General features: G+C 36.9%; 2 protein-coding genes and 1 long non-coding RNA gene across 3 annotated transcripts in view; all 3 read right to left on the bottom strand.

The window, feature by feature from the left end:
* Positions 1-490, bottom strand: part of LOC149041393 (uncharacterized) — a 3,178-nt gene extending 2,688 nt beyond the window's left edge. The window contains exon 1 of the long non-coding RNA XR_016179444.1: positions 1-490. This exon is cut by the window's left edge and continues 145 nt beyond it. This is a non-coding gene — a long non-coding RNA (uncharacterized LOC149041393).
* The window catches only part of LOC149041392 (ephrin type-A receptor 4-B-like), a 75,091-nt gene that overhangs the window by 50,035 nt on the left and 2,336 nt on the right, over positions 1-22,720 (bottom strand). The gene's annotated exons all lie outside the window — the stretch shown is intronic.
* On the bottom strand, positions 4,651-22,697 carry LOC113674890 (ephrin type-A receptor 4). Its single transcript, XM_089181156.1, has 20 exons — positions 21,813-22,697; positions 19,103-19,191; positions 18,326-18,399; positions 17,522-18,158; positions 16,087-16,134; positions 15,141-15,503; positions 14,558-14,760; positions 14,082-14,145; positions 13,552-13,660; positions 13,373-13,422; positions 12,517-12,660; positions 10,398-10,474; positions 10,106-10,211; positions 9,905-9,966; positions 9,284-9,382; positions 8,501-8,617; positions 7,787-7,936; positions 7,359-7,403; positions 6,693-6,844; positions 4,651-6,222 (listed from the first exon to the last, which is right to left on the bottom strand). The coding sequence occupies exons 2-20, from the start codon at positions 19,167-19,169 to the stop codon at positions 5,979-5,981; spliced, it is 2,811 nt and encodes a 936-aa protein (XP_089037282.1). The 5' UTR covers positions 19,170-19,191; positions 21,813-22,697; the 3' UTR covers positions 4,651-5,978.

Here is a 22,720-nt window from a genome sequence, read left to right as displayed (position 1 = left end):
TAATCATTATGAACGTTTGGTCGGTCAGCAATTGTGCACCATAAAAAATAATTAGCCAGAGCACTAACTGCTAATTAGTGGTATAAATCTTTTGTCTCCCTGAACATCTAACAATGGCTATAGATAAAATTTAAAAAATATATTGTTGATGGTTTTGGTCAAAGTTTTGGTGGATGTTCCCTAATGACATCCACCAAAACTACGTAACATCTGGGCACCTTTTAAATACGTGAAATATCTGCATAAAATTGCGTAAAATGTTTTATGATACTACAATCGAACAATAAATTAATACTTACCATTTCTTGAGTAAAAAGTTTTGACGCAATTTCCCAAACAGATGATACACTTAGGTCATCGGGATAAGTCGGCATGTTGTCGTAGCTTCGTAATTTTCATTTAGTAGAACAAGTCATGAGTTGTCCATCATTCCATCTCAGTCCCTCTCGACCAAGGTGGTTTTGGTGGATGGAATCTAATGCTGACCGACTAACACGCTGTCGAAGATCGTTTTTTATCTAGTTTTTAGTTCATCTTTGTTGCTTAGATTTCACACGCCGGCTTTCCTACAGTCGGCTTGCCTTCTAAGTGCGAATTACAGCGTGGAGTTGTGCTCTCCCCAGCCAACATTTCACGGTCTGGACCTCTAGTGCAGGTCGCGCCACCTTGAAACTTGGGAGTCATTATTGACATTTCACGTAAGTCATTTACCGCAACGTTTTTTATCCTGAATTTCTGTTTATACTACATGCTCAGTAAGAAAATTACTTAACCAGTCTTTTAAGTACATGCTAAGATAAAATTTAGGTTAAACTGCAGAATACCCGGCCACCCATGGAATTACATGTCATCGAATACGAATAGAATAAACAATTTTTAGCCGACTTCCTGTAAGCTTGGCAGTCTTTTAGATTCTCTTCATAATGGTTCAGATAAGCATTGGTGTTTATACTTGGTAGAAATACATGTGTATTAGGCCGTTATTTGGTAGACTACAACTCCTTTTCAGTTACTTGTTTGGTTTGATGAATTCATCACAATACTGATATACATGAAAAATTACACTCTTTTGATCGGTTGAAAATAGCTAGGTGCCTTTTTCATTTACCATTAGTGAAAAAGTAATAACTCATGTACAAAATGATATAAACTAGGCTGAGAAAAATAAACAAAAGCTTGGATACTTTTATTTATATTGATAAACACTAACAAAATTGCATTTCTGAGTAAGAATTCAGCTGAAGGACAAATTTTGATGGCACACACTTCATTTAGTCAATACTGTCAAATTTATCTGCCATCAGTTTGTTGATTTCCTGTAAATGTGTATCTTTCATGTATACATTATGAATAATTAATAACTTGATTTCTCATATGATAAGCACTTTTAAATTTTTTAAATACTTTAAACTGCACACACCCTATGAGCTCAACATTTGTTTTCTGTGAAAAATTTACTTATGCTTATTTAGAATACCAAAGTACACTTTAATTAACTTAACTTAGACTTGAGTTTTTATGAAGACAGTTTAATGGAACTGACATTTGTTATGTTTATAGTTAAAAGTTAGAGCTACTTGATGTGGATTAGATAACCATCTGGTATCCTCGGAGACCCAGGGTTCTAATCAGACCTGTAGACCCCTTAAAACAGATCAGTTCCAAACTGTCACAATCATTCATGATACATGAAGTTCAGTTGCTTACCATGTTTGTTTTGGACCTTTTTGTACAGTAGATTAGCACTTTGCATGATGATGTGAAGTTGACCCAAGTTTGCATTATGATGTCAAGTTCACCTATTCATTTCTCCACATAACTTGAATTTGCTAGACTCACTGGCATGAAATTACAATCTCAATAATTAGAAAACTTGAAAGCTTCTGGTAGTTTAAGTCATATGATACCATCATGTACTTGCCTGTACATTGAACTCTGCTGTGTTTAAGTTATGTCTCTGATTACTGTTCCTGAAATCTATTATGGTGGCACTCTATCTCTATTAAACTTTCTGTTAAATAAAACCTCCAGGTCAAGTTGTAAATCTTATTGGGTTAAAATTACTAGCAACGTTAATGTAGTGTTACTTTAGAGTACTTAACTCAACATATGATTCATTAAAATATTGCTTGTGTTCTGATCTTGTAACGCACTTTTCTTTTTTCCCTAGATTCTTCCATTTGCAACCTCATGTCTGCTTACCTCAACTAAAATTTTCTGTGTTCTTTATTGAAAATACAGTCCCACAAAACCTAAATAGAATAATTATAGTAAACGTTTTGCTTTCAACCAACTGAAAGTTGAACTTTATGCCCTGGTGGACAAAAGAAACCTACACTCAGCATTGTGTTACTTTACATGTATATATTGTCCAAAATTAGTCATACATTCAAACCAAATCAAGCTCCCAATGGCCTCTAGTGTAGATTACATCCTTTTCCGAATGTCCCTGCCCTTCTGCAAAGTTTTGCCCTTGTGTACTGGTACACAAAATGTCAAAAATATTCATATGAAATGCTTCCTTAGAGTTCATTTCATATCACTTGCCTTGGAAAAGACAATCAACCTACCAACTTCAGAATTCATTTCCACTTCGTTACGTAAATATAATCATAACAAAATCTATCAGGCCACTATGGGAGATTATGCTAATGCTTTTTCAGTTCCTAACATCCTCAGGTTACATGTGCAACCTTTGTTGTCAAAATGAGACCTCCTTAACAAAGTTTGGCCAATAACATTCATCTTCTGAACGAACATTTCAGGACTTTTGTATGCTAGTTATCTTGTTTTATTGATGAACATGATCTATATTGAAAACTATCTAATGGTAATCAGATATCAGCTCTTCCAATAGAAACCCAGTGAGACACCAGATACTAAAAAGCAGCTCAATTTCGTAAGCCACACATGTACGCATTGCGGACCTATTTTTCTAACTGTCGACGTTTGGGTATCGTATTACGACGGCCAGGTGCTACTTTTGTCAATAACCGTTGTTTCCTTAGGGTTCCACACCTCCTCATTCAGTTTGCAAGCAGTTACGTTCATAATTAGCTTAGGTCTAATAACGCGTATGTAATCACATTCCTTAGGAAAATTTATCGAAACGCTCTTCTGATCAGAAGACTGAAATTTGCCCTCATGCAAAGTTACCGATTGAACAAACTTAATCAAAGATTCCCATGGTTATGCTGTATTTAAGTATGAAAGGGACTTTCACTTTCATCTAAACGAAGAAGGCGAAAAATCTCATGCCAATTAGAATCATATCCTGGCTCTAGTCTACACGCAGTTGTTAGAGCAGAAATCGGAATAGTACTTACGATTTACAAATAGCCAATAGCCCTAGTTGTCAGAAGAGCCCATACATCGGGGCTTATGGCCAGTTTGCCCACGACAAATACAAGACATACTATGCGTTAAAGGAGGAAATATCTTATTTGAGCCCGTGATAGCATCGATCTGCGGCAATGTATATTATCACTCGCTCATGAACTCCAAAATTGTGCCACAGACTTGCAAGTAAAACTGTACCAAGTACGTAGGAAACTTAATATTTAAGGTAATTAAGACGCAGTTTCTCCAAGAGCTGTTCGCTACAGGCCGGTTGTGCATTGTTTGGTGGGGATTTTCGAATAAGTAATATGTTAGCCGGTTTGTCCTAAAAGCTCCCTGAAACCACAATACGTTTTTATCTTTTTTTTATTATTATTATTTTATACTCCTCTACATTGTGTTAACAAGTCTGATGGGAGAAGAAGGTGAACTTCTGCGCTGAGCCGAGATTAAAATTGCATATTCATGGCCCTAGCAGCAGCGACAAAGTAGATCTCGAACTGAAAAAATAATTTTTAGAGTTAAAAAAATGCGAAAAAAGCAAAACTTGTGTGATTTGATATGATAGAGGATTGATCTAAATATACAAAGCAAGAACAATTTATCATACCAGAGTTTTGTGAAAAGACGAGCTCGGCAGTTTGTTCCATTTTTGATGACCGACACTGTTAAAAACTAGACTTTAAACGCTGAAGCAATTTTCGCTTGGCAAAAATTTATTTCGCAACATTTGAAAAACAAGGTGGTTTTGATTACTTTAGACTAAGATAGACTCATGGGCAAAGTTTGAAAGAAATCGAATTTTCGCACCAAAACGCACTTGACAGCTTTTAGAGAGACCTACTGCCTGTAATAAAGACATCTGATGCTAAATAACAGCGAGTCATGACATCAAAGCATTACCATGAAAGAAATTTTGCTTTTGTGAAAACAACAACAAAAGCAAAACTCGGGATATACCAACAGACATAGGTAGATCACAGTTATTAGGGAGTGATAAAGACTGAACAGTAATTAAAAAAAACGGAGTGATATTCTGAGGGAACTCTTTTGGAAAGAAAGCTTACATTTTACAAGCCAAGTACCCTAAGCTGCCACAGCTCATCACGATATATTTAGCATGAAGTGACAAGGAGTATTAACAATCCTGCTGGAAGACATCTTTGTGCACAGCAAGTTACCCCTCAAGTTGACCCTCCGATTCATCAGGCACTCATTTTTGCTCCCTGCCTAATATCGGCAGAGTTGGACTAGAATTATTTCACCGAAGATTATATCAGGGAGGGTAATAGAAACGTAACAACCAAGGAATTGTGTGAGAAATACATATTCATTCTGATTTATTAGTTGTTCGTGACAAATTTTAAATTTACCTAGCAGAATCGCTCAAAGAAATGGTGACGCAATGCCAGGTTAAGCTTCCCTAGCGTGTAATAGTCACACAGTCGCAATTGTATTTAAAAAACAACCTTGTTACCGTAATGAACATAGTTTTCTGAATTAGCTATGATAAACTAGCGTAATTTGAATAAACAAGCTTTACATCAACCAGAAAAAAAGACTTTCCTTCATGTACCTTAATTTCCACTTTGGATTGTAAAATACGAGCCCAGATCTTTATAAACGGTTTCTTCAAACAGAGTTTAAACCAGAAATTTGCCGCTGTATTTGCTTTATTCTTTCCTTCAGTTCAAGAAAATTGTTTCCAAATATAATATCATTCCAAAATAGATTATTGATATAATTTAAAAAGATGAAACTGTCCATGGAGTAAAAAATATATCAACAAATAAAATTGTTGAAATAGTCAAGTAATTAATCCTTCTGTGATGGAGTAATTCACTTAAAAATTATAAAATGCATATAAAAGTTCTTTTAAAATACCGAAAACGTCTTAAATTTCGTGAAAAAAGACTCACACACGAATGTCAAAATCACGCACTGTCTTATTCAAAGTGAAATACGTACCTAGGCAATATAAAAAATTAACTATAATCCCCAAGTTCCAAAGTCATATCTGTTGTTTGAGCTGTCGCACTTGAGTGTAAAAATGTAGCAGTATTTCCCCCGTGGACCATCACTATTTCCTCGTGAATGACAACCTTGGTCAGAGTTCGAATAGCTCGAGCAATGATTAAAATAAAACGAGTTTTCTCCTTCCATAACATAAGGAAAGATCATTGGAAATTTTTAACGGTTAATCTGATAGAATTAAAGGCAGTTAACGACTCTCTATTTCCAAAACATAGGGAAATATGGTACGACAACTTTGAACTAGTAAATCTAAGTGACCAGTCACTGTTTATCGCCTGGGGAGGAGGGGGTTTGGTGGGGGTTTGGAGGCTTTTGGGGATAATCGCATAGTTTTAAGGGGTACGAAGGGGAGATTAGTCGCCGCTGACAGAGTATAAAGGGAGGACTACAGAAAATTGACTGCAAGCGGGGGGTAATTAGAATACGACATAGCCTGAGGCTCCCCACCCAGGCGTTAAAATATTCACCGGTCCCCTAGAACATTCAAGACATTTGACGACATTCTTTCGTAAAATGGTAAAATTATCTGCTACTTATTGATCACCAACTCAGTTTCAAGCAGAAAATGTTCCAGAAATCGCATTTTCTTGATTACATCATAGCCACTAATTTGCATCCATGCCACCGTTATAATGTTGCGACTTCATAGCATTGATACTCTTTTGCATTTTATTTCGATGTCCAATCAAACTGATGCCCATTTCTCTCAATTGTTTTTCCTTCAGTTCAGCGACTTTGCTCATATCATCGATTCGTGCTGCTCGGAACAATTCGGAATACTTCTCCATGTTGATGTGTTGTAGCCACTCGTCTACTGATTGGAATTCTGGAGTATGATTTGCTTTAGGACTGGAATAATGTATAAATAAATTATTAACGAATTTTTAAGGAAGCGTTTTTAACTAAGGACTAAAAATGCCTTGAATTTCCCTTTTGTCTGAGCTTTTTCACTTCAATTCATTTTTTGTAGCGTAAGATCTTTCTGCGTCTTCTGGGTCCGCCACCTAAATTTAAATACCCTGGATGTTTCCGAATGCAACTGGTTAAGATACCACATGTTCAATTGCTCTGTAGTCCGCTTCACGTAAATCAAGGGAGGACAATTTGGAAGAACTTCAAGGCCTTCTTTTTTTTCTTTGTTCAGAAGGTTGATGGAGAGATGTAGTAAAGTTCGAAATCAGGGAGAAGTGAAAGTTACATTCGTAGATGACATAAAAAAAGACAAAAAAAAACAAATGGGAGAAAATGATCTTTATCAATGATCCTTGGCTACTTTACTTGAGGGAAAAACACTCTGTTATAATAAGATGGAAACTTACCTCTCTGGGAGAGAGGATGAATCACCCTTCAGGAATTCTGGGGATCGAATTAGTTCATCCAGGCGGGTGACAATGTCAGAAAAATTGGGCCGTTTGGTTTTGTCTTTATGCCAGCATTCGATCATTAAACTATGAATGATTTTCGGACATCCCTGTACAAAGAGAAAAGTTATATAAGGATGAATTTTAAATAGAAATAATTTATAAATCTGAAATATTTTAAGATCCCCTAAAGAGTTTTCACCTAAACTCTTTATAGGATTGTATTTTCAATTGTTTTAGAGAGTAGCCAACATTTAATACTTAAGAGAAGACGGGTTTTAATGGGGAACGAAGTGGGGATCGTCTCTAACAGTGTTTAAAGAACGGACCATAGCATATTGATTGCCAATAAGGGGGTTCATTCGAATCCTACTAATCGTTATAGGAGGTTCAGGTAAATATTATTTTGACATAACCAAAAAATGGTCTCTAACGATGAGAAAGCTCAAAATAACTTTCCTAAAGTATTATAAATAAGCGTTCAAGTAATGTTTTTATTTCTTGATTTTTAAGTCTTGGTCATGAGTGATGCAACTTTTCTTAATTGTTCTGGCTTGCTTGCTTGCTTGCTTGCTTGCTTGAGAAGTCATTCAGCGGTCACATGTTTGTTATTGCAAGATTTACCTGTGGAGGTGGTAATCTGTATCCAGCTTCCACTCGCCTGATAACCTTGTGAAAAATTATGAAAAGTTTTAATTAATAAAGTTTAATTTACAAATTTACATTGGTAATTCATTCATAAATTCATAAAGAAAAACCTTCGATCATGATTTCTTCAACTTAATTATTTAGAAAAAATCAAATAATTAAAGAAATTAGTCGGTGAGGATCAGGAAATATTGATATCCGATGGCATCAATATTTGCCCCTTTATAATAATAAACCCCAGCTTTAAAAGAAACTTTTCATTTAAAAATTCTAGGAAAAGAGACAAATCATCTTTATCACAAGTTGAAATTCTCGTAAATGAAATCTTGCCGCTGTTATGAACCAATTAACTCTCTTTTCTAAGAAGTTCATGATAATGTTCGTTATCTCGCGGTATCACTTACATCGAAGTTGTCCCAATTCCAGTAAGGTCTGTCACAATATGACGTGATTTCCCACATTAGAATGCCAAAGCTCCAAACATCACTAGCTGAACTGAACGTTCGATGCTGAAGCGCTTCCGGGGCTGTCCAACGAACTGGAATCTTACCCCCCTTTCGGGTAATTGAAACAAAGACAAGCATTTGTAAAGGATGCAAGTCACATGGTTTCTTCGCTAAAAATCTATACCTTCGCTCAGTACCGGCCTCTACTAATGGTGTTGGAAAAGATACTTAAAGATCAGCAGGACACTTGATTAATGGGAACAAACTGGGACCTCACGTTGTGGGTCACTTTCTTTGAAATCGCACCTAGCCTTCAGATGAACTTCCGAAACATGATCAAATAATGGCGGCCGCGAAATCTGTCTCTCGTAACGAACTGAAATTTGGCTGGGTAGGTAAGAGAGTCACAATGTACCCGAACATGTGAAAAATGAAATACGAAAATTTTGATCTCAGGGGACTAAGTCTTTCATTCGAACAGAAAGAAAACAAGAAAGAGCATGAAACAGTGCCTGCTTCACTGGGTGACGTGAATCACTCAAAAGAAAGGTAAGACTGTGAAATAGGAAACACGTGATCTCTACTGTCATACTGACATAATGCGTCACATTAATCGCAAATGGTAGCGCGCAACCTAACGTCATTGTTGATTTTCAAAAAGTCAACATTTACCTGTGTCGTGTATTCAGCTTGTGCCTCATCGTCTTCAGCCAGTTCTCTTGAAAGACCAAAATCTGATACTTTGCACAGCATGTTTTCGCCCACAAGAACATTGCGAGCAGCCAGATCCTAAGTAAAGACAAACATAATTACAACTTCTCGGTACTCAATCAGTTTTAAGCTATAACTGTAACAGCTAAATTCAAAACACTGAAATGCAGAATAAGCCAAAATGCGTTTAGATCTTGAAGAACAACGCCCTCCTTTACGTTAAAATCGTCACTTTTACATGGAGATTATCCCACTGAAACTGAGGCTAACTAAGAATTCTGTGAGGCACGAAGATCGCTGACCTCACACTTCTGTGGCGCGCGTTTCCTTCTGCAACTGATGTCTCATGAGAATTGAATTTTTGCTTGGTTATCTTCTTGGCCACGAAAGCGTCACTCTCCAGGTTTATGTTTTTTTCTCCAAATAAATCACTTAATTCCAAACTCCAAACCCACCTGGAAACAGTGGACGAACGACCTCGTAGTTTGTGTACCAATGTTGACATCCAGGGCCCAGTTGTAGAACTGGCGGGTAACGCTACCCAGCGGATAGAGATTTATCCGACGTATAGCGTTATCCAACCTTCGAACAACTGGGGCCAGATGTGTAAAATTCATATTAACCAAATTAACTTAATTTGGTTAATTAACTTAATTTGGTTAATTAACTTAATTTGGTTAATATGAATTTTACACATCCTGAGGAACGATACAATGAAAACAATGTGTAAAGATACATATATACCCGATGAATGAAGTTTAATTCTGAAAGGTACTTCATTCCGTGAGCCACGCCTCTGGCCATTCCAGTCAACTGAAGGCTCGTCAGCTGATCCTTTCGGTCCTATGAGGAAACCAGAATATTCGGCACCGTTAGATATTTTAACTCCTGAGGTAACTGGGATCTAATTTCTCTTTACAGCGTTGCTGCTGAATCAAACATTAAGACCACGAGAATATGGAAAATTATCACAAACTAAAAAGCCTCTTGATTGTTAAACAAATTCTCCTTGTCAGTACCATAAGAAAAGTAAAAGGAGCAGTATGGAGAACAAACATGCAGATGAGAGGACGTGAAGGGTTTAGTCAAAGCGAATGATGGACACTACTTTAAAAACACTACAATTACTGCCCCAAAAGGTGCCTGGCACGATATGAGTAGTTACTCGTAGTTACGAGCGCTGGTCACCCAATCAAAATTTGCTTCTTCGGTCTTTTGATTAAGTTTGAGTAGTGTTTTGTTGTTGTCGTTGTCTTTGTTAGGAGAGAATTCTTAACCTTCACCAAGCGAGGTCAAATACCAGCTCCTTCTTCCAAGCTATCATTGACAAAATATAACTGAAAAAAACAGATGTTAAAAGGGAACCTTTAAATAGTGATCCAATGATCCACTTTTCAGGAATTCTGTTAAAATCATCATTGGTCTACCTAAGGGCATAGCAAATAATTCAACTTTAAAATTTTGTGTCAATATAAATAACAGCATATTTCAATTTTGTAAGTAACTAAATACCCTCGTGATTTCATTGTCGAGTCTCTAATACAGATTAATCAGTTCTCCACTCACTTCTTGTCACCACTCCGATGAGGCGGATAACATTTGGATGATCAAACTGGCCCATTAGGGACGCCTCGGAGAGAAAATCTTTCTGATTTTTCTCACTGGAACCAGGCTGGGATGGAGAAAAAATGATCATTGATTCAGCAACATAGCGCTATCTATGATAGGATGAAGTATTTCATTTGAGAAAATGAAGTAACGAATGCAAAGCCACGCGTATCTGCGAAAAATGTATTGAGTTAGAAAGATTCAAGCTGTACAGCATATATATCATCGAAGAAAGTATGACAAAACTTACCCTCAAGACTTTGACAGCAACCACTCCTTTGCCTTCACGAGACTTTAATATTCCTCTGTAGACATCCGCAAACTCCCCTAAAAAAGAAGAGACCAATTGAAAGCGAATATATGTGTGACAATAATATATATATACATACATACACCGTTTTCAAAAACGTTGCCATTTGAAAATATATGTCAAATATACAGAGGTTTTCTATTCTTATCAAAAAGGTGTTGATAGAAGAAATTAAAGGAACAATTTATCATAAGGAAAGTACAATAGCTGCTGTCAAGAGTTCCAAAGTATTTGTTTCACCTTCGCAAAATTTTTTCGCTTCAAGTGCCCATTTACTCAGATACATTATGTAGATCGAATTAATGAAGGTGAAAAAAAGGGAGAACGATTCAACTGTGGTCAGTTAGACAAGTTTTCCGGCTAAATACGTGTCTGATTGCATATATTATGAATCAATATACGCTTCCTGTATGGTCCCGAGGGAAACAGTAAGTTTTGTTTTCCCTCGAGTCCTGATATTTCCCGAGACGAAGGGGAGGGAAACATCAGGACTCGAGGGAAAACAAAACTAACTTGTTTCCCCAGGGGCCTGTACCTTCAGTGCTTTTTTATATATTTAGACTTTCCCTTAAAAAATCATTTAGCAAAAAAATGCTGTTGTATTCGGCACGCGGGCAACAACTGCGCAACTGTATCCCGGTCGGGATTGGTCGGGATACATTTGAATTTGATCAGAAGCACGTGACCAAGAATCAAGCAATCACAGCGCTCGTTTTGTTAAGTGGAAGTCTATAACAATAATCATTGTTCGAAATAACTTGACGATGAACGACATAGGACTACGCAGTTACTTGGAAAATTCACAAAGGTTTTGTTGCATCTTTCAATAATAATAATGATAATCACAAAACAAAAATTTGATAAAAGTAGCATTTAGTGGTAAAATCTTCCAGATGTACGCATCGAACAGTTCTACTCTAAGTCGTACCGTTGTACACCAGAAATGGACAACATTTCTCGATGAGATGGTATTCATACGGTCAGACCTACTTTTTCACAGTTATGTTTGACTTTAACGGCTATAATTAAACAGTCCTATGACACCAAAGATGGCGCTGAATATAACTAAAAAGTTATATATATATATATATATGTATGTATGTATGTACATATATATTGAAATTCTCATGATTTGCTTGAGATTTCAATTTCTAACGGCTTCCTATGCGTCAAGTACCAGGTATGTCGAGCATAAACAGAAAGCATACTCCGTCGTTGTTGTTCACATTCCACAAAATATATTCATTTTGTGATTCCACGTTGCCTCGACGAAATCACGAGGAATTGCTTTATTATTTAGCTTTGTTCTTGTTTTGTGACCTTACTGGAATGGACATCTTCTGATATTCCACAGTTAAAATGCTTTTATGTAGCCATGAGGTTGCAGCTTTGAGTTTACAAGCTACACATTTTCTTTCGACGTGGCTCAACAGATTTGGGGAATAGTAGTTCGGGTGATGAATGACTCCCGAAACAAAGGTACGTACAAAAATGTTATTATTGATGTTATTGATTACTATTGTCGATGGCACCGTGCAAAGGCTGGTGTAAGACAATGTTAGTATGTACAGCGACTCTCACACGATTACAAAAGAGATATTGTTCCTTTGATGTGCAACATACATGCACCGTTCATCACCTTTTTGATGAGAAAACAAAAGATATATATACATATATAAATATATATAAAGTGAAAATTTTTGACTTTCGTAAAACAGTGCTCAATACATAGGAGTAGAGCGATGTATATATTTTGGGAGGAAAAAAGGAAAAAGACAAATAAACTACAAGTTCATCCCTACAGGCCTGTTTCGTGGTTGCCCACTCATCAGGGGATTTTCCCTGATGAGGGGGAAACCACGAAACAGGCCTGTAGGGATGAACTTGTAGTTTATTTGTCTTTTTCTTCGCACAATATATATATATATATATTTATATATGTATATAATTGTGGGAAATTTGAACTATATATATAATATATATATATATGTATAATATTGCAACGATGAACACACATAACCTCATAAGGATTTATATACACAAAAAGTAAAACATCTACCTTGTCCGATAACTCCTTCGAGTTTAATGTCACTTCTTTTAAGTTCAGTCGTAAATGATGTCAAAAGTTCTTGCACGTCACTGTAGTCGTTTGGATCGATATAAGTTCTCTGGTCTCGGGGATTTGTAGTTTGAAGTTCACTTCCTAATGGTGGAAAGTTTCAAGAAATATTAACTTACGTCACGCCTTTAAACATATTAATTATGGTATTTCACCAAGGAAGAAGCGCCGTTTCTGTGCATAAATGACAAACAGTGCTCAAAATTGTCATTGGTTTGCTGTCACTGCACATTGCCCTAGATTAAATCATAGCTGCACAATTCCATTTGTATAAGTGACTTCGCTAGAGTAGTAGTACGTAGCGAAAGAGAAGAGAACGGAAAATCATGAAATATCAAACGTAATTGAAATTTGTAATTGCTCAGTTGGTTAGAAAGATGCACAAAGGCTAATTGGTCGAGTGTAAATCATATCACGAGAAAATGCAGACATTATTTAAATCACTAGTGTGAAAATATTAAAACGATAATTCTCCAAAGAAAATAGAAACATTTAACAAGATAATAAGCCCGAGATTCCCATTGTGTCATAGTTGACGAGGGCTGAGCCAGAACCCAGTCACACGCACAGAAATCGAAAGCGAATGTTTGTTTTTTCGTAAATTTGCTAGTCGTTCAATTCTGATCCAAAGGAAAGGCTCATGCTTTTATTTCATTGTATTTACAGCCACACTCTGTTGGGGTTTTCACTTTAATAACTGTCTATCGAGTAACAAGTAATAACTAATGTAGCCAATCAGAATGCAGCATTTGTAATAGAACGCCAGTAGATTTATACTATTACCGAATAGTCTTACCTAGCTGAAGGGCTTCCATATAGGCTTTCTCTACACTCTTTTTACTTCTCCTAGTTAAACACAGATAAATATATTGTATCATACTCAAGATAGAAAGGGGGATGATAGCTCCCATTTCACCGAATGGAAGACCAGATCTCAAGGTAATTTTCAAAACACCTCATTTTGGAAAGACTCACCTTCTACGAGACACAACGCAGGCAACAATGACCACTATCAGTATGATAAGTAGCAGTGCTCCTGCTCCTCCGGCTGCGTAAGCAATTAGCCGCAATTTCTTCGAGTTATCTGTGGCCATTCAATCAAAAAATCAGTCGATTAATCTCTCAATTACTCGGTAAAATTATCAGTGCAAAAGATACGAGAGAACTTTCACAAGCAAATACCTCCAATTAGAGTTACTTTATAACTAATCATTTTTCTAATTTCGGCTTTACTTCCTCTTTCAATTTATCTTTCTGTCAAGTTCTCCTGAATTCCAGTTATAATTTCTTCAGCCTTAGTTGCAGCTATGTTGGTGTCATTTTGCCGCAATGCACGGTAAACAAATTTGGAAATGCAGCGTTTTCCTTTTGGCTGATTTCATTTTGCGCTGAAGTCACAATAATGCCTGGAGGAAAGATATCAAGGCTGGTAGGGTCTAACTGAGAGGGTAAGATAAGTGAGATAAGTAGGTATTATTAATTCGATTAAACAGTAATTTACCAACCGTTTCTCAATGTAAAGATCTTCACGCCAGCCTGTCCCTTTCCGTTGTCGTTTACAGCAGATACCTGAGAAGGAAATAGACAAATGAATGATTTATTTGAAGGTTGCTTTAAACAATTTTCCAAACGACATATACTTAATCTACAAGAAAAAGCGGGGTGATCTCTGTTGCTGAATTTAGACCATTCAACGAGTCGATCGTGCATGGCATTATTCAGACCAATTTTTTAATCAAGTCATGTCGTTTATTCCTAAAATACGTTCCCCAATAATGTAAAATAATTCTTAACAATATTCGTCTCACCATAAACTCGAAGATATCACAGGTTAGTTTCCGCCATTAAAAACCAGGCTACGGTATTTTCCCAAGCTACTTGAAACCCACTTCCTTTTTCAATAGTACTAATTCTTTGATCAATTTCACCTTTTTCTTTTTTCGACGGGTTAGGTTGGTAAAATGGTAAAAAGAAGACCTACCTCAAATTTATAAGTGTTTCCTGCGTTTAAATCAAACTGTATTTCCGTTCTTTTCGTCTGACGACTCTTGGTTTCTGACGAATCATTCGTATTTATGTACGTCACGTGGTACTCCCTAATAACTCCATTTTTTCTCTTCAGTATCCAAGATACAACAACAGCTTTATCCGGTTGTTCAACAGACACTTCTGGCATACCTGGGACTAGTCAGTCAAAGATTAATGAAAAACTTCAATTTTTCATACAGCTGCTACCATACGTAACGGGAACTAGAGCGTACCTCTCTTCTACCTCTCAACAAGTAATGCAGGGACTACGTTATCAAATTAAACGAAATCATATCGAATACAGTCGAATGTAAATATTTCTTGGAATTCTGGAACAAGCACAAATAGAATAACAATAAAATATTAGAAAGATGTTGAAAACATAGGCAAACTACAGTTAACGGCACTGTTTGTTTTCATGGAAACAAATATTCACAAGATTGTTACGTCAAGATATATAAACATAGGTAAACTCAGTTTCAGTCAGATTCATCGGGCTTTCTTTCGACTGATACTTTGTAAAGAAACTTACTCACCCGATCCATTCGTCCTTACGGTGATTGTCTCGAATTTTCCATAATCTCCATGTTTACTTTCAGCAACGTCACTCACTCTATTCCTGGCGTAGATTCTGATAGTGTAGTTTATAAAGGAAGAAAGGTTACCGACAATGACTTGAGCTATGCTCAGCTTCACCTGAGATGGTTCGTAAACGACGTCATTCCCGCAAGCTTTATCCACACAATTGCTGTCGTCATCAATGTCGCATGGCTTACGGCAGTAGACGTCGTACCATACTTGAGTCTGATCACCAGTTACTTGAGGGGGCTGCCATTGTAACCCTAGTGCGCTTTGGTTAACGAAGGTCGTGTGGGCATTCCTTGGGGCTGATGGTAAAACTATGTGAAAAAAAAAAGATAAACACATCCTTAGTTTGGGATAGTTGGAAAAAAATTAATCTCTCTCTTTCATATGTGACCAGAACTACTTGGACAAATTTAACGACCTTTTTTTCAGGAAATTAAACTTGACTCCGATTGACTCAATTGTGCCCATCAATGCTTAGGATCGAGTTGCTTTCATTTTAACACCGAGTCTCGTATTGTATCTACCTACTTCTCCTATAGCATACGTCTGAGCCGTTTTTCGTTTATGACTTATTTGTCCCCACTGTAGAAACATTTTTTATTTTGGGTGATATTCGTGTTTCAATCGCTTAAAAAGGGGGAATTGAGATTGCCGAGGAATTCACGTGAAAGGCCAGATGTAGAGTGCGTGATTGAGTCTATTAAGCCATATCGAGAATCGAGGTATCGATAGCCACAGTAATGTGCTGACTTTCAAATTTGTCATCAAATTGAAACAGTACATATTTCTAAATTTTTTCCGGTCTGGGATAATTAAATGAGTACCATTAGACTCTTAAATTGTAATTCTACATCATCTAACAGAGAAGAATTTTTGTAGCATTTTCTCTCGTACCTGTGCAATTAAGGCCACTCTCGTCGTTGTATTTTCCCTTGACACAATCTAACGAAGCAAATACAAATGACCAATTGGTCAATAGATAACTAAACTAATTACTTGAGAGATTACGAACGGAACATGTAACAATTTGACTTTAAAACTTTGCCAATTTAACAATCTTTTTCAATTTCGTTTGAAAGTAAGTCCCAGTGTTCGGTTATGAAAAACTCTATTTACGGTTTGTTAAGGATCTGAACGTAATTCGGCGAGATTCTGCGGTGTACAACAATTGCTGATAAAGCAACCTTGAAATATTACAAGGTTCTCGATAGAAAAGATCAAGAAAAATGAAAATTAAGGTGACATGATACCCAAAACTATAGGAAATTTTGAAGGTAAGATTTGAACTCGATTGTACTTTTTCTGCTTGAAAGGCTATTTACAGTTTCCGGAAAACGTAAGTTATTTTTGTTTGTCTTAAACTGTTCATTTTTCTTTTTTTGCAGTACCGCTGTCATTGGCCAGTTACTCTATGAATACGTGATCACTTTCTTTTGGGAGGTCTTTTTTCGACCAGAAAACTTAACTAGATTACGAGCTAGAGAAATCTATCGTGTGATGAGAGAGAAAAACCCGAGTCAACTTTCACACTTATATAACGAGAATAAATAATATAATCTTTTTCCTTAAATAAACATACGCTCGTTGTTCGCCATCTGCCACGGAATAGGTAGCGAGTAGCGCGGTAGATCATGCAGCTGTGATAGAATGTTAGTAGATTAACATCAATACTAGTTAGACCTTGTCTCCGCATATCTACTTTTCTTTCCAAGATCCTCGATCGTGTCACGGGTGTGCACATCTTCCGCGAATTCTCCCTACCGCTTATGTTTATACGAAGGTTTGTAACAAGAAAAGAGTCCTTTGTTGCTGTTATAAAATTTTCCCAGAACTCATACGTAACAAAGAGGTCAGAATTGTGTCGATAATTATTCTCTCATCCAAACGCACCTATCAGCCAGTGAGACGCGCGCACCATCTTAAATGTTTGATAAATACGTGTGTATTTCGTACTCGGCCGTTAAATAAAGTACGACTCTCCTTTTGTTTGGCCAGAAAAAGTCAACTAATCGAAACTACTCTACGTAATGAGAATCAGAAGAATATCATGGTCAAAAATATCCTCAAGATAAGAATATGATGTTACTTTTTCATAGAAATTATGAAATTAACTTTCAGTAAAAACATCAAGTGGAGTCTTTTACTTTTAAAGTAAGTACGCGTTAAGGATTTGGATTTAATTACAGCAACGACCATAGGAAGCATGTTTCAAATAATCATCAATTCTTTAGAAGAATGATTATATGATATGCTGGTATGCTTAACCTGGTCCAACTGGAATTTATTTACCAACTCTTTCTATCTTAATCTAACCAGTTAGGTGACGTACCTTTGCATTCTCCTCCACTATTCTCCAAGTCTTCCTTGCATATACATCTTCCTTCAAGTGAACTGATGTTCCAAACGCCATTGCTTTGGCAGTCCACACTTGGAATACCTTGCTCGAAGTCGGCATTTGTAACACAAATGCCTTGAACTGGCTCAGGGTTGTTTGCTGGAGCCATAGACTGTGGTAAGGACATCAAACCACTAACAACAGCAAATTTTGGGCAGAAGTAATAACTGACTGTGACAGAGTGAATGGTGCTACACGAACCCTGGTTATGAAAGGCCAGAACGATGTAATTTCCTTTTACTTCGACTCCAAAATTTTTTGTTAACTTCCGAAAACCAAGGGTCGGCGCAATTATTTCAGCAATCTTTTCATAAGTGATATTGTTCTTGGATGGATCAGGTACCGTCGAACCTCTGGACTGATGCACGTAAAGGTCAAAGTATTCTCTACAGAAATCACCTCCACCTACGCCTGAACAGTTCCTTGTATTGTATTGAAAGGCAACATCAACCATTTTAACTGAATTCGGGACTGTGATACGATTGCTGGAAAACCAAGCATTTGGTTGTTGTCCACTGACCTTGCAAATCGAGTAGAGTGGATTACCATCAGGATCATGTGACTGTGTCCACTATTCAGAAACAATTATAAAATAACAGTATTTCAGTCCCCGGGTTTTCCAGCTAGTAAGAGCTTAGCAGTGTGCTTAACAAAGGCAACCGCTGGAGTATCAAAAATATGCATGATCAATGAAACACTGGTAAACGTTTTAACATTACTCGATAAATAAAACCATACCTTAAGAGGTCCAACCGATTGTCGATTCCAATCGTCCCACTTTTTACCTATCGTCGGCCTCTTTTGTAAAACAACTGTAAAGAAAATATTGTGTTTAAAAGTAAGACATGCGACGAAGCTAATCATTAACGGAGATACTTAATACTCAAGGTGGTAATAAAGGAAGGTTGAAGGCAGCCTGCTGGTGTTTACTCAGGTCAACAGCAATTTTCTCTTTACAAAGTATAGTTGGTTTTTCGTTCCTAATTAGCTCGCACATAGCATGATTCATCTAGGAGCTACTTTATTAAACAAGACACCAACTCTTCAAGCTTCTTCTCTTCTTCAGCAATCTCAGTAGAATAAAAACGATGAAAAGGAATGATTACCACAAAAAGAATACTCATGGTGCCGTTTTCTTTTATTCTGGTTGGTCTTTGCCTTTGATTTTAGGACTGAGACAGTAAAAATTTTACGTTCGACCCAGAGTGCATGTACCAAAAAAAAATAGACAAAGAAAATGTATGAAAACCTGCAGTTGAATGCACTTTTCTGAGGGTCAAATTGCTCATAATCTTAACATTTGCCTAACTTCTGAATTATACAGCCAAAGTGTCAAATGCATTGACTGTAACCAAAAGAAGGCCTTTTTGTCTGTAAATCAGTTAACTTATGATTCTTGTTCAATTTGATCTAATGAAACTTTTATTACGTTAAGTTGTCGCTATTACTCAAACGGGCATTTTTGGATACCAGGAGAAATAAGATAACGATTTAATGACATTTCTTATCTCATACCTTTATCAGTCGATGAAAAGGCTACAATTTGCAGTAAGATGAAGAGGAATCGTATTCGATGATCCATAAGCCACGTACTGTGCTTTTCACTGGAAAACAATAAAAATAGTATTACTGTGCTTTTCACTGGAAAACAATCAAAATAGTATATACAGTAGAACCTCGATTTAACGAAACCCTAAGTAACGAAGTCCTCAGTATAGCGAACGATACTCTTCAGCCCGGCCAAAGTTGCAGTGAAATATACGAGACGGAACCTGGATGTCACGAACCTCGATTTCACGAAATCCTCGTTAAATCGAACTCAATGCAAAAGCCCAAACGCGTAATATACCCTGATATAACGAACGAATGTCGACACGTGGCAACTTTTAAAAAATCTTAAACTATAGTAGTGAGCAGCACTCTGCGAACAGTAGTCGTAAAATTCCTTCATTCTCCGACGCATTTCATATAGCTGTCGTCGACTTCTTCAGGGACTTTTACATGCTAACACTAAAACTAAAACCGTGGCCCCAAATATTTTTCTCACCTTGCTTAAAATGTTTTCAAAATCTTTCACCACTCTGCCTATTCCTGTTCGTAAGTCCAGCCAAGCCTATGTGGTAATTGGCCTCCGTAATAGCCACTAACCATGGCTTATAAATACATGTGTTTGGTGTTAACTTGTAAACTCCTTGGGGAAGTCTACGACGGTTAGACGAAACCCCTCAGAGATTAAAGAAAAGTTTTACAACTGCTGTTCGCAGAGTGCTGCTTACCAGTTTAGTTTTTGATTTTTTTGCAAATTCTTCGTTTAGACATTAAAGCTAAAATGTTATTTACAGTAACTGTTCCGATCCCAAAATGCTAAGTACCGCAACGTCACACCACAAAAAAAAGGAAAAGAAAAAAGAATAAAAAAATAGTTATTACTAACCATACCTCGATATACCGAATATTTTGGTTTTTCTCCGCAAATTCGTTAAATCGAGGTTTTCGACAAAACGACTCGATATATCGAACCAATTTCCTTAGTGCCTTGACACTTCGTTAACTCGAGGTTCCACTGTGAACTAATGCGTTTGAAAAGTCTACAAAAGAAGAGATAAAGCAGCCGACAGTGCAGTAGAGATACTGCTTAGCCTATTTCTATTGCCCATTTCCTGTAGCTAGCTCAGTTGCCCATTTCCTGTAGCTAGCTCAGTTCCGGTTTTCCTCCATGCGGGTGCATTTCGCCCGTATCCCTGTGGTTTTGCTCACTGGTTATTATTTTTGCGAGGAGGGAGGAACTGCGTTTGTCTTGCCGATGACTTAACAACACATTTACCCCATCCTAGCGATCATGATAACAACATTTTCCGCTCAAGGTGTAAGAAAAAGCATCTAAGTTTCTAAATAGGATTCGAACCTTAAAACCATCAGAGTTCGTAGTCGAATGCTCTACAAGGTGAGCGAGAGAGAACACGTGGGTAAACCAGAAATTGCAAGGATTCTGTAACAGTTTGCATAATACTGGAATCAGCGACGTTGAATTTGACAAGCATAGGTACAAGGTTTCCACAGACATAATCCAATCCAAAGAAAAAAAAACCCCGGAAAGTCGCCTTTCAGATGCTCTATTCATTTTTTAATTGTTTCCGTACCGTTACTTACTTGGCCTATGTGTTTCATCATGTGCGATATGATGTCAAAAAGTGATCGGTCTACAAGAGACGACTGTGTTCTATAGTCTTCAGGGTACGTAGGCCCATCCTGAAAGCTCAATAATGTTTTCTAGTTCCTTCATCAAAAAGACGGCAGATATTACTCAAGTCCAAAAACTCGTCGTAAAAAGCAGTTTCACTTTATTCTCATTTTCATATCATCATTGTAATTTAAACGGAAAAAAGTGAAACGATAACGACAAATGCTAAAGCTGTGAGATTTTAGTTTTAAATACGAAATAACTGGCCTTTGAATTTCAGAATAGAGCAGCGACGACAATTTGATAGTCATTTGGTGGCCTTGATGTTATTTACGGCTAACTGGAGGGGTCACAAACACTGAGATAATTGGCTTTCTTTAAGTTACTTGGTAACATGTTTGAGTCTAATTTTTTTTCAGTTGTTTCTCCTCATTGAGCGAAGACAATTACGTGACTTTTCTATTGTTTCTCCCTGTATCATTGACATAATGATTGGACTCTTTGTATTAATTAATTATTAAGTACAGACCTAGACTGCCTTGTACCTACTGGCTAACTTAAATATGCATACTTTCACCATCTGTACCTTGGTTCTCTGAGGAAGATTTTGCGGGTAAAAGCAATGCCTTAAATCTACTAAACCTTACAAAAACACATCCTGGTTGAAACAGCAATCCAAAGACTGTTACAAGCCAAAATAGTTTCAACAAATCTTTAACCAGACTATTAACTTCCTGTCAAGGAAAGATTTTAAATGTTCGGTGTTGTTCACTTCTAGGAATGATTTTTCCTCCGTTATCTTCGTTATTCAAACCATAGTTAGTCTCCTCTACTAACTATGTTCAAACTAAGAAAATGTCGAAGAGTATGTACTACGGGTAAAGGCGACGAATACTGTCCAATTCTTAGTAGAACAAAGTTATTCAGAGAAGTAATCATAAAACTTAAGCGAGTAAACAATGAAACGGAGTGGCTCTTGCTTGCTTCAATTAACGATCGCTATTGAAGAATAATTTAATGTTCTCTAACAGAGGGTACACTTACCAGCTGCCAGTAGTTAACTGACTGTTCCAAGTTGATCGGAAATTGATGGATGATCGAAAAGAGGTTACCTTTAGAACAGGTTGAGGACAAAATGGCGTAATAGAAATAGGCTTCCGCGGTGGTTTATCAGCGACAAAAGGTCATGTGCTTATTGTTCGCCAAAGCGCGACTGAAATAATATATGCAGTTGATGTCACTGATGGAAAAGACACGAAGCAAAACGCTGATTGTCTATCTTTCCTGTTGTCTTCATCAGCAAACTAAATCCATGTGTTCTTCGTTGCTAATATTCTTGATAACTAATGTTTCTCAGCGGTTTTCAGAAACTAATATCAATTCGTGTGACTTCCAAATTCAACCGTGACATGATTTGGTAATAATTTACATACTTCCAAAATAGTTGCATCACATTACATTTAACGCGCTTTAAAATTACTTATTAAGCAAAGGTCAACAATAGAAATTTCCTGGTTCAGTTGTCAGACCTAGAGAATTAATTCTGAATTCAAAGCTTTTATTGTTGTGGTTACCTCGAGAAGGCCAGCACTGCAGGCAAGAGGTAATTAAAAGTTGTGGGAGAAGTAAGAAGTTGAATGTCAATATTTTATGAAAACGTTTTAACTATTTTTGTTTTGATAAAGACCCAAGGCTTGAGAAAACATTTTTCTTCGCAAAAATCCACAAACGTCTAATAATAATATGGTTTGAAAACGGACGTTATGTTCACAATGCACTTTGCCGTAGGGGGTCCGGATAAATGATCAGCGGCTAATATCAAATGATATAAATACTATTGACATCAGTAGAGGCTATAAAACCTCAATCACCGATTAACGTAACTCATCTATAGATTCTCGCCGGTTAAAAACTTCTCTGAACTACTTGACAAGAAGCTAGGTTCCTATTAA

Source organism: Pocillopora damicornis, chromosome 8, assembly GCF_964200805.1.
Source record: "Pocillopora damicornis chromosome 8, jaPocDami1.2, whole genome shotgun sequence".
NCBI classification, from domain to species: domain Eukaryota; kingdom Metazoa; phylum Cnidaria; class Anthozoa; order Scleractinia; family Pocilloporidae; genus Pocillopora; species Pocillopora damicornis.
Note: the sequence above shows the minus strand (reverse complement) of the source record. Positions and strands in the feature narration are given on the sequence as shown.